Source organism: Convolutriloba macropyga, chromosome 15 (genome assembly GCF_964194025.1).
Source record: "Convolutriloba macropyga chromosome 15, txConMacr16.3, whole genome shotgun sequence".
NCBI lineage: Eukaryota > Metazoa > Xenacoelomorpha > Acoela > Convolutidae > Convolutriloba > Convolutriloba macropyga.
This window is the reverse complement of record NC_134482.1, coordinates 11,746,068-11,758,505: the sequence shown is the minus strand read 5'-3', so window position 1 is coordinate 11,758,505 and position 12,438 is coordinate 11,746,068. Positions and strand designations below refer to the sequence as shown.

Genomic DNA, 12,438 nt, shown 5'->3' with positions numbered 1-12,438 from the left:
GTGTGTGTGTGTGTGTGTGTGTGTGTGTGTGTTTGACTGTCACAGTGTGTGTGTGTGTCTGTGTGTGTGTGTGTGTGTGTGTGTGTGTGCGTGCGTGTGTGTGTGTTTGTGTAAGCGTGTGCGAATGCGTTAGGTGTGTGATTGCGTGATTGTGTGTGTATGTGTGTTTGTGTGTGTGTGTGTGTGTGTGTGTGTGTGTGCGTGCGTGCGTGCGTGCGTTTGCGTGTTCACGTGTGTGTTTACAGTGATGGCTGGAAGTAATTCAATAAAATAATCCAACTGTGAAGCCTTGTTTCACTCAAGCAAGCCATGAAATAAGCAAACCAGATACTGGCGGGTGGGTCAGCCAACCCGCTGAACCACTGCAACATCCAAACGGCTGATTTTGGATTACATCAAACAGCAAATAAAAACGAGAAGCATTGCAATGATATAGACAGGCAAACACTAGGTGTCTAATGATTATCAATTTTTCGTTTTTTTTTAAAGAACTCCCTTATAATTTAAATATCAAATACTAGGCCCTATCTTAATTGTAACAGCTTAAGAATTTATTATTTTTGCAAGAATACCTAACTTATAGGTACTTTTTGACTTTCTTGCATGTAAGCTTGCATTTACTTCTGCGATGCTTATTTTGAGTATTCATATAGATGTCATACAATCCGAATTTTTGTATTGATCAATTAGGTGTAATTGAAAAACTTGAAATCCGATTTCCTGCAGAATTTTGGTGACTTTTTGATGACTCATGAAAAATATTGCCAGAAACATGGTCAAATGATTCTTATACATTGGGAGGACCCATTTTATGACAAGTTAAAGTCAAAGACAAGCGTGATCTAATTTTTGATCTATCCCGCTGAAATCCTTTTTAGAATCATTTCATCATTTGACATTTTCGATTCAGTTGGTATTCATTTGCTCTAAGTATTTATTATACTTGTTATATATTTTGACTGTGATATTAGGTTGCTGTTTGTTTTGAAGAAATAGTCACATACACAAAAACTATCAGTTTTTTTCTTTATTTATCGAATTTGGTTAAAAAAATCATTTTCCACTGCACTAAAACCTTTTTTTGCATATATTTAGCATACATAAGGGTTGTTTGTTTAGGAAGGCTTTGTAGATGAAATGCCTGATATATTATTGAATCAACTTTGCAAAAAACAAAGCGGATCTCTATGCTGCACCCTCCCAGTGTTTTATATCCCCTCCCTCATTTAAAGTTTACAGCGCGATTGTAGAAATAGCTAATAGCACATGCGACTGGGGGCGTAAAAGTAATGGGGGGTTGAGGGCAACGAAACGAAAAAAACTATATATTCTGTGTCGCCCTCATCCGCAACCTATTTTCACGTCATTAGAAAGCACAAGGTTCTTGAGTAGTGATTTTTGTGGGGTGGGACGTAGTGATGTTTGCTTGTATATCTAATAAAAACATGCAAACTTCAAATAAGAAACTTAATCATACAAAGATTGCATAATATGAGTCTTAGCAAACATATTCAGTTCATGCTAAGAAATTTTAGATCTATCCTGGACTCTAAAAATGTGTCAATATCACAATTTTCTGACTGATAGTTTGTAGTTTATGACTATTGTCCTTTGTTAGCCAACATAATTATTTATAATAATTAACTGTTACCTGTTAACTTAACTTCATTAGTGTTATAATAAAAATTATTATTCCCTGTTATTGTCTTTTTGTCTTAATCAATTTTTTGTTTCTCGAAAATGCACTTTTTGTTTGTCACAACAGTTGCTGTCATTTTTTGTGGGGTTGAAATTTGTCGGTCATCAGAACAAGTAGGGCAAAATAAAACGGAGGTGAAGGCTCAAGAGAAAGAGTCAAAGGAACGTGTCGGGACCATCAAGGACTCGAATGACGAAGGATTCCAAAACCACCAAATTGACACCAAAAGTGTCACAACTTTTGGGTACAAGGTGAGATGTTTATTAATACCGTCCAAATTAAAATCTAACTCCTATCAATATTGCCTTTTCCGAAAAATAAGATTAATTTTTCATTATTTCTAGTAAAAATTGCTTGAAAAAGCAAAGAATGGCCTCGAACCAGCATCTCTTACTTGCAAGCCTAGCGTGCTACACAATTGCACCAACTGGTCGAAAGATCTCAAACTTGGACATCTCTTTTAACCCTTTTTCTTGCTCTTTCTTATTCTTCAAAGCTTCATCTCTCTAGCTAAATCTAAGTTGAACAAGTAGAGCTTCTTTTTAAGCTATATCAACTCGTGCGTAATATACAATACAATAGGTTTTTTTTCTCAGCCTTACAACGAGCAAAAATTGAAAAACGGGACAATTTCAGGGCAAAAACGTGGTTGTGTTCAAACACATGCAGGACTTTCGCTTCTTCTTCATGCCAGTCTGTACTTTGCTGAAAGACTCTGCCATGTACATGCACAATCAATTCACAGATCAACATCAAATGATCTTCAAAGTCCAGTTGTGGTCTGTTGATTTGAGAAAGACAATAGTCGACCATCTCAAATTGCTGGTTTGTAAACTAACGTTTTTAAAAACTAAATTACAATTAAAAAATAATCCGCAGAAAAGTACGTTTGAGGCCAGATTTGTCTATAAAATCGTAAAAGAAGACACCACATAGCTAAAGTTTTTCAATATTTGGCATATGTATTGTTATAATAGACAGCTTGCTCTTTTCGTAAATCCGGCGTTAAAAATTGTTTTGTAGTAGCCTAAATGCTGGCGGGTAACAAACTTGGTTTTGTTGTTAAATTATTGCATTACATACTTGAGAGCTTTTCTACATACCAAAATTCTTTGAGTCGAGATATTGAGTAAATGGCAAAAAAACAATTTGACAAATAATGCTCTTTGGGTGTATGTGTTAACACGAACAGACTAGTAGCTTTAATCCATATTGTCAGACTGCGTTGACAAATCTGAACAGTCAAAAGGATGAAATGACAAAAAAAAATCAAGAGCGCTCATGAATATTACTACAACATAGCCATTGAGAAACTATCGAACTCCGATGCGAAGCCAATTTATTGTATAACTTTGAGACTGGAAAAACAATAGTCATATGAAAATTTTTTTAATGAACTCTTTGTTGCGATTCAAGCAGTTGCGTCCCAGTTTTTCGGATGGTTGTTTTCTCTCTTGGAGAAAAATTTTTCTGCTCTTTCTCTAAAATCTGAAGGTGTATTTCCTTTTTATTAATTTAAAGCTATTACAATATACTTCTAAGTAAGACTAATCAAAATCTCTCACAATGAGTTGTCGATGCAACGTGAGCTTCTTTTTCGTATTGAATGCGCTGAATGCATTAAAATTATGAAAACAACGGGCTGCATGCGCGGAATTCTGCTAAATTTTTCTAATTTGTCAGATTTTCAGAGAAGTTTTCACATAAATTATTCAAATTTTTGGTAAAAATTTTGCATCAACTTCTGTCACAATTAAACAGCTCTGGTCTTACAAAATTCTAGAATTTTTTTATCGAATTCCGTTCAAAAATGGATCGAGATTGAGTTTGAGAAGTGAAAACAGGAAAGATTGGAAAAAAATATAAGTTGCGCTAAAATGCCTGCTTTTTAGCAAGTCTAGCTAGAAAGCTTTGCAAAATACTGCCAAACGTATATGCCACAAAATAAGTGTTTAAACTGTGTACAAAAAGCGCTAAAATTTGGGCACTTCTGAGCAGATAATTACTGAGGGAGAGGAAACTTGATTAACCTTGACAAAACATGTATGGTCTTGAAATCTCTTGCAAAACTTGAAACATCTTACCGAGAACATGAAATACGATTATTTCATGCTAAAACTTGAAAAGATCTTGGTATGATGTTATCAAGATAAACCAAGAAAAATTCCTGACAAATCGTGACAAAATCTTGATCAGATGCTGAGATAAGATTTTTAAATCAATTTTGGTTGCTGTTTGATTTATCTCGTCTCAAGAAATGGAAACAGATTGCTCCAGTGAACTAATAATACAAAATGAGGCTAAAGCGGATCAGTGGCAATTTTCAGCCCTAAAACCATTCATTTTTTAAAATTAAAAAAATGGTTAAAAAGTAAGCGGCGTTTTGAAGTGTTCCAAAAACTATGAACTATTTGCTTTACTTTCATATAATTTGTTTCAAGTCGGTCTCAACTTTTCCCTCTTTTGCAGAAAAAATGAGGAAATTTTTCTATTGTGAAGTGCTAAAGACGCAAATATCCAGGCCTCAAGTGTTCCTTGGTTAGTTATTGGGCAAAACTCAGTGGAGAAAAGACATATTAGGGGGTTAGAACGCTTTTTGTCAAAATAACTACAAGTTTCATCGTTTTTTAACGTGCCCTGTCAGTATTCCTATAAGTCATATTCGCAACTCCACCACTGCCGATCCCAAGCTGGGACTGGAAAAGGAGGAGAGAAAACCATGAAGATTATTCTGGAAAAACCTCCGAAGTCAATCGTTAATTTGGCTGGAGAAGAAACTTTTCAGACTGGAGAAGACAATATTTCTTGTTTCATCTTAGTTTTAAATGAAAAATATTGTTATGATCATGGTGATTGTTTCTTTTTATCTTAATAAGATCTTATTTCTTGAATTTCTTGCAAAGAACTTACAAGTTCGTACATGTCTTGAATTTTTCTTTCCAAGAATCTTACAAAGATCTTAACCAAAATTTTTCAAGTTTTATCATTATTCTTATCAAGATGTATCAAGTTTCATTTCACTTGGTATGAAATGCTCTTTATTATGTATTTTGAGCTCAATATTCAAATTACCAGCACACATTTCTGCCATACTTTTAAGAAAGCTCTTTGAACCTCGTTATTATTAATTAGGTCAACATATTGTGGCGAGATATATCCGAACTAGAATAAATCCTTCGAAAATGTGAAATTTTAGGATAAACAATTGTACGTCAACCTGACCTACCTCGACGTTGAAGTTTTCCCAATTGAGAAAATTCGGATAAAATGGCAAGACATCTCCGCGGGTTCTCGAGAAGGCATTGTCCTGTCTAATGAGTGGTACACCTACACATCATCCGCATCAACACAGCGCTTCAATATCATTTGTGAGAAAAAGGAGTTATGTGAGACACTTGTCGGAACTATGAAGACAAATCCAGTCACGTTTTACAAACTGGAGTTGGAGATTATCATCAGTGGGAAACGATCGAGGGAGAAAAATATCCACATAAGGGGTGTGTTGTAATTTTTAATTGCTCTCAAACGAAGTTTGTAGCAATTATACTAGTCCTGACGGTCTTTTTTTATGCGATTTTTCGCTTGACCGATTTTTCGTCTGACGCTTTTGACTTTTCGTCCTCAAAAACCGGATAAACAGGTAGCGCCCAGTGGGCATTAAGTGCTCTTAGAGCCTTTCACCTCTGTTTCAGCTCAAACTGCTTTGGAGACTTATACTTATACTTATGATGTGAAGGGCGGTTCTTAGAGGTTGAAGACACCCCCCACTGTTGACCCCCCCACTATTGCCCCCACCCCCTCACCGCGCTGTTGCCCCCAACCCAGTGTTGCCCCACCCCACCCTGCCCCCATCATTCCCCGGTGCACCCCTCACCCCCCCCCCCTAAAAACGCAAATTTATACTATTGTTAACTTTTTTCAAGCTTCTTGAAAATTTTTGACATTTTTTGATTTTTATCAGGCCCTAGGTGTCAAGGAACCTCCTCTAGGGTTTAATAAAAGGTTATTGCATAGTTTCTAGTAGTAATGGGATGGTTTCAACATTTTAAAATTACGAATTCTAGCAATTTTTTGACAAAAAGTGCATTTTTCAAATTGGGTTTTTTTTCAGCCTCATGAGCCAAGTAAGCTCCTCTACCGTTTGAAAATAGCTTACTGTTTAATGTGTAGATTAAATGGAATGTCTTGCAAGAGTTTAACATCCCGAATTTTGGCATATTTTTGACAATTTTTGCCAGTTTTTTTCCAGCTTTTTTTCATTTATAGTCATTATTCAGATTTTTTTGAGCCGCAAGGGTCAAAAAACCTCCGTTAGCGTTTGATAATAAGTTACTGAAAATTTGTTGATCATGGATTAATTTTCAACTTTTTAATATCACAAGTTTTAGCAGCTTTTTAAATAAAATTTGCAATTTTTTAAAAAGTTTTTTGAAATATTTTGTCATTTTTTAGGTTTGTCTAGCCTCAAATGCCACGGAACTTCCTCTAGGGTTTGATAATATGTTTCTGCAAATCTTATAGATGTAATCGACTGTTCTTCAAGTTTTTCTTATCACGAATTTAATCTTTTAAAATATTTGCATTTTTTTCGTGTTATTGAATTTCTTCCGGCACCAGAGTCCCTGGGAACTCCTCCAAGGTTTGATAATAAGCTGCTGCATAGTTTTTAGAGTTAATGGGATGGTGTATCAACATATTTTATGACTCCAGTTTTTGTAATTCTTTGATAAAATTTAAACTTTTCGAATTTATGGAAAATTTTTATATTCCAATTTTATGGATCTTTATGAGCCTGTGAAACTATTTCTGGATTGAAACAGGAGTACAGGATAGTCTCTTGAGACAATGAATTGGTTCTTAAGATACTAATGTCTTGAATTTTAGGAAGATTTTGTTAAAATTTTCAAATTTTTCAAAATTTTTTCAATATTATTTGTCCTTGTCTGAGTTTAACGACCATTACTGGCCAACGAAATTTTTCAAGTCTCGGAGATGGGTTACTTGACAGAACTTTCGAGACAAAAAATGGTTTCAAATATTTTCACAGCGAAATCTGAAGCTTTTCTTTTAAATTATGTAATATTTTGCAAATTTTTAAAATATCAGTTTTTTGTTTGATTTATTTACTAACAAGGCTAGAAAAACTAAAAGTTGCAGAGTCGAATCAAGCTAAAGCTAGCCTCACTAAACCGTGGCTAGCTACTGGCGAAGCCAGCCGCTCGCCAGTCGTTTGAGAGCAATTCGCCCGACGTTAGTCGGTTATGTTTCACTTTTGTATTTTTGCAATTCACACACAATTATCTATGATACATACACTGCTATCCATCTAATGAAGTTTGAAACTTCCAAAATACTCATCGTCAATTGAGATTGAATCGAGGATTGAACGCACGACACCCAACTTGTGCGTTCATTTCGGCGTGGACATATCGACTTTCGGTCGTGGACCTCAAATTGGGTATTTACAATTTTGCATAATTTCGCGCAAATTCGATTCATACTTCAATTACTGTCTGGACTGTGGAGTCATGGCTGTTTTGTGTCTGGATCACGTGGTTCATACTTCCACCACCTCACCCCGGGATAGTCTATATCTATACCCATAGCTTCTGACTTGGATCAGAATCTCGGAAAAGCTGAGGTCACAGGCATCAAAAATTTTAAGAAATCGTACTAAGTTATATATGATTTCAGTATGATAAAATAGTTGAGTAAAATTTTAAGTTGAGAGGATTTTCGTTCAATGCAATTGTAGCTGCTCAGAAATGTTATGAAACTAAAACGTAATCCTCGATCATATGACTTCCCTCGTTTCCCTTATTTTCCCGCGTTCATTTCGATGAGCGCAATTTTTCCTCGTTTATTTGATATCTTCTTCAAATACACTATAATATTCAGACTTTGCATTGTCAGTACTTCAATTAAGAGCTTGGAGTTTTAGGAATCTCACTTTTCTAATAGATCCCATTTCTTGATTTCCTGGATTCCTGATTTTGAGTTACTGAGTTTCCTTTTCAGCTCAACACTTTACAAAAAGCGAAATGTACACTAAACTCAAAAACATGAAGCATGGACCGAAAGGCGAAGTTTACTTGAAATCTGATGACGTCAAAGAAATGGCCCAGCAAGTCATCGACAATTTGGCAATTGAGGAAACAACCGATTCCGGTTTCGAAATACAACCGGGCGATACGCTTAGTCTCCAAAATTTACTTGAGAATATGCTGAAGAAACAAAAAGTCAGCACGGAGAATTTTACAGAGGCACAATGGGAGTCTGTGCTTTGGAACGATGACTGGAGTAGGCCGGACAAAGTCACAGGCGAGCTCAACCGGGCTTTTGAGCGGGACGCTAACGATAGCAAACACCTTAAGATCAAAAGCGATTATGAACAAACAAAGGGGTTTTTGGGTATTTTTGGAAAGATGAAAGAAAGAGGATTATTTAATTTTACAGAAAAAGGGAATGACTCGAAAATGGATACTGAGTTGACAAGAGATCTAGAAAGTAAGTTGTTAATCATAATTATCATTTTCATCTTGATTTCAATTATGATTTTCCTTCTGATTCAGAGGAAATCCAGAAGCAAGTTCTGAACTTCCTCTGATTCAGAGAGGTTTTAGAATCAATACAGAAACTATTTTGAAATTGTTCTGAATCAGTCCTGAAAATCAAAGTTACTCTGAAATTGTTCTGAATCAGTACTGAAAATCAAAGTTACTCTGAAATTGTTCTGAATCAGTACTGAAAATCAAAGTTACTCTGAAATTGTTCTGAATCAGTACTGAAAATCAAAGTTACTCTGAAATTGTTCTGAATCAGTACTGAAAATCAAAGTTACTCTGAAATTGTTCTGAATCAGTACTGAAAATCAAAGTTACTCTGAAATTGTTCTGAATCAGTACTGATGTTCTTTGAGCGTTAGATAGGGGGAAACTGATACTTTCCCGTTTTAGGAATTGCAGTTTTTTGTCAGCTTTACTAAGCCAAAACCAATAGGGTTAAAAACCCTCAAAACCGACCAAGGCCATTGCAAACAGTGGCACAAATTGGAGGCGCGTAAATTTTCTCTAATCAGTAGGCGAAGCGAACTCCGTCTTGCAACCTTAATGCTCTGGATTTTGTTTACGTTTTTATCTTGGCCAAGTTGAGTAAATGTTATTATATTAGGGAAATGAGAACGGTGCGTTCTCATAATATTTGTTTTAATCCTTAAAAAGTGTAGGGGCGAGTGCAAATTAAGCCGATAGGTAAGCAAGCCGACAGAAAAGCAAGCCGAAAGTTATGTAATAGTTATGTAATCTATAAGAAATAATAAATTGTCAGCCGTCACAATCAATACTGCGCGTAGTATTATAGTGCATAATGTATTCCAATGCAACAAAGAAACAAAAATGCGTCATTTGTAGACATCTATTGGGTACGGGCCTCAGCAGACCGCTGTCCTTGGCCATGCCTCTTATTCGCTGTTTGATGTAATCCGGAAATAGCGGGCCGGTTATCGCGGCGAAGCAGCGACGCGCGCGAAGCAAGCCCACCGACCCGCCAGGGGCAACTTAAAATACGGGTATCCAAAAATTTTTCGGCTTACTTGACCTCATTTTCAAAATTCGGCTTGCTTGCCTATCAGCTCGCTTGACCGCCACCAAGTGTAGGTTCTTTTGAAAGGGAAAATTGCCGTTTAGCAACATCTGTGAAATGCATAAAATCACGGGTAACCGTCTACGGTAGCGGTACTAATTTTTTTCACCTATCAAATAAAGAAAAATCAAATTAATTACCTTTCTGAATGTTTGTTCGTCAGTTTGGTGCACAAAATCAGGGAAAAATACATTTATCAAGTTTTGAGTTAAAAGAAACAATCTTCTTCTAACTGATAGCTTGGGTGCTTGGGATTCTTAAACTGTTCTCTTCGAGTGTATCCTATTTCTCTGTGTAATGCAAAGATAACTTGACACTTTCTGATGTTGAACCCTAATAATAGTAACTTTTGTCTAATGTCATGTTTTTGTTGTTCATTTATACTCAGAGGAATTAACTCAGGCTGTCTCTAATTCTAAACCTTGCATGATTATTTTTTGAGAAATATTTTGGAGCTAGGCGGAAACGTGCAGAACAATATCCGAAAACGGCTTGTCCGACCTTGTAGGAAAATTAAAAACAGCTCAAAAACTGTCACAATTAGCCTATTTAGTTGATGAGAGAATGATGACAGTTTTAAGAATTAGATGTTGAGAAAAAAAGGGACGCATCAAATAAAGAACAGCATAAATTCCAAATTTGTCTGAAAAAGTCAAGCTTTCAAGATTCTTGGAAGAAAAGAAAAAGATTAACTTTGTGGCGAGACTCTCTTACAACGCTAATATCTCGCAATACTATAAATTCTGAAACAATATTACAAGATCTTACAAAATTAACTATTGTTTTGTGGAACCGATATCCTAAAGTAAGGTGGAGTTTCATTTACAAATTGATTTTCATTTACTTTATGTTTAAGTTTTCAACTAAATTCAATTAAAAAATTGATCATAATGAATTGTTCCGTTATTTCTGAGACCTAAAAAATTATCTCAATTTTCTCGACCATATTTTTGGCTGGATCGTATATTCGAGAATTCATTTTTAATGTTAATTTGTTAAATCAGGAACTAAAATTTTCCAGGAAATTTTCAAATTCGATTCAAAATTTATTTCATTAACCAGGAAAATGTGCAACGATAAAGAATTTTGAAAACTTTATACCAAAAAAGCTCTGATTAGCTCTGAATTTCTTGAATCGAGATTTTGTCCTGATATTCTTGTCTTAATACACATGAGTGCAACATTCTCACTCCGCTTATGTGATAATAATTACTTAAAGGCGGCAATGATTGGGAAAAATCCCTGAAACGTTCGGAGCAAGGTATCAAAATTATAAAGAGATTTTGCTCACAAATCGGAGTTTGTTTATTCTTCTCTTATTTGTTCAAACTTGTACATAACAAAGGACGGTAATTATGCAATATTCTTGCAGTATGGATCTTGAAAGAGCATTGCAAGAATATGGGAAGAACTGTGAATCATCTTTCAAGACTCTTGAATTATTAGACTAATCGGGATATTTAGAACGTGAAGTGAAATCAAATTAAGATTAATCTTACTCGAGCAATTTTGGCCCAATAAAAAATCAAATCATATGTGAAAACTTGATTTGTTTTCCAAATATGATTTTCTAGAAATAAAATCTTCAGTGAATGCAAAATCAGACGAATTAAATGCAAGCGTTATCTTGTGTAATAGTAATGTAAGTTAAGCATGGCAGGGAAAAATTATCTTTCGGGTTTTTGTTTTTTTTTGCTATTTCTCCTTTTCGAAATTCGGCTTTCTGGTCTTTTGGCTTGCATGACCCTCGTCGAGGTGTGCGTTAATGATCAGACACATCCAGACGATAATCAGCCATGATCACGATCAGATATTGGGTCAATTAACGCCACCAACACAATACTTTTGTTTTAGACGTGCTTAACGAAAAAGATAATTTGTATCAGTGGACTGGAGAAAAGTTTGTGTTGAAACCGATGGAATTGAGCAGAGTTATAGTTTCAAACTTGACAACTGAAGCTTCGGTTATTTACAAGAAAGCACAACTAGAACCCTATCAAGTTGTGAACAACCTGAAAATCACAATCGAAGACGGCGTCCAAAATGACGACTCGCAAATTTCGGCTGAATTTGTGCGAAAGGAGCTTACAATTGCTATGGAAGAAATGAATGAAAACATAACGAAAAAATTAGAAGAGCTTGAAAAGCTTGGAAACGCTGCAAAGACTGAAAGGAAAACCGCGATCAGCGATTTGAACAAATTCTTGGAAACGAGGATTAAAAGCGTTGAAGAAGCTGGAACCAAACAGAGAAATTTATTAGCGAAAGACATCCAACTCTACAAGGAAAAATGGCCCGAGGGCCCGTATTGCATTTTCAAACATTGGGATAAAAATTGCCCAACGGGTTTCCAATCAATGAGAACTGACATAGAAAAGATTAGATCTACCAGCTATGTTTTTCAGAGTGGGCAAAAAAACAGTTTTTTTGGGCGGAATTTATGGAAAAGAACTAAAGGAGAAAAAAAAGAGCAAGTCGTATTTCGAAAAATTGGAGATTTACCTATGCTGCAAAAATAAATAAACACTTAACGGATGATAAATAGAAATTAACTTATTGTTTAAAGATATAAGAGCACCTGTTTAATATTATAAATTAAATATTTAAACTATGTTGCCAATATGAATTTTTTGATTGAATTAAAATATCATGAATCTTATTTTGAGTGCTGTGGTTGAGGTAAAACAAGCCATCTGTTTCATCTTTCATTTTAACTAATCACTTGGCTAATTGAACGTTCTCTTTATAAAAATGGGCAAGTGAAACACTTGATAATTTTAAAATCTGTACATAAATCCGATTTGTGAATTGATTCAAAATTTTGCAACAACCTTGCAATGGAGTTCGCAGTTTTTTATTGAGAGAGTTTTGAAAGATTTTTATCCATTTTTTTCTTACCTGCCAACATATGGCTGGCAAAGGCACCAAGTTCCTTTATATTTTCTCTCACCTACCCACATGCACTTCCTTCCTCCCAAACCCTTTCATTTCCTGATTTCCATTCCCCCAACCTATTTACATTGATGCGATTTATATTTGTTGAATTTATTGAAGAAGTCAGAAGTGGTTGACCTTCAATTCCAATTTTATTTATAGTA

At 35.2% G+C, this 12,438-nt stretch overlaps 1 protein-coding gene across 3 annotated transcripts; it reads left to right on the top strand.

The window, feature by feature from the left end:
* Window positions 1-850: 850 nt before the first annotated feature.
* On the top strand, window positions 851-11,999 carry LOC142353963 (uncharacterized). 3 transcript variants are annotated; one of them, XM_075406198.1, is made up of 6 exons: window positions 851-971; window positions 1,619-1,950; window positions 2,336-2,524; window positions 4,896-5,196; window positions 7,718-8,206; window positions 11,195-11,999. In XM_075406198.1, exons 2-6 carry the CDS (start codon window positions 1,741-1,743, stop codon window positions 11,857-11,859), a joined length of 1,854 nt encoding a protein of 617 aa, XP_075262313.1. In that variant the 5' UTR covers window positions 851-971; window positions 1,619-1,740; the 3' UTR covers window positions 11,860-11,999. The 3 variants fall into 3 exon arrangements, with proteins under 3 accessions (XP_075262313.1, XP_075262314.1, XP_075262315.1); XM_075406199.1 differs by having other exon boundaries at window positions 916-971; window positions 1,595-1,950; XM_075406200.1 differs by lacking the exon at window positions 851-971 and adding an exon at window positions 981-995.
* The last annotated feature ends 439 nt before the right edge of the window (window positions 12,000-12,438 follow it).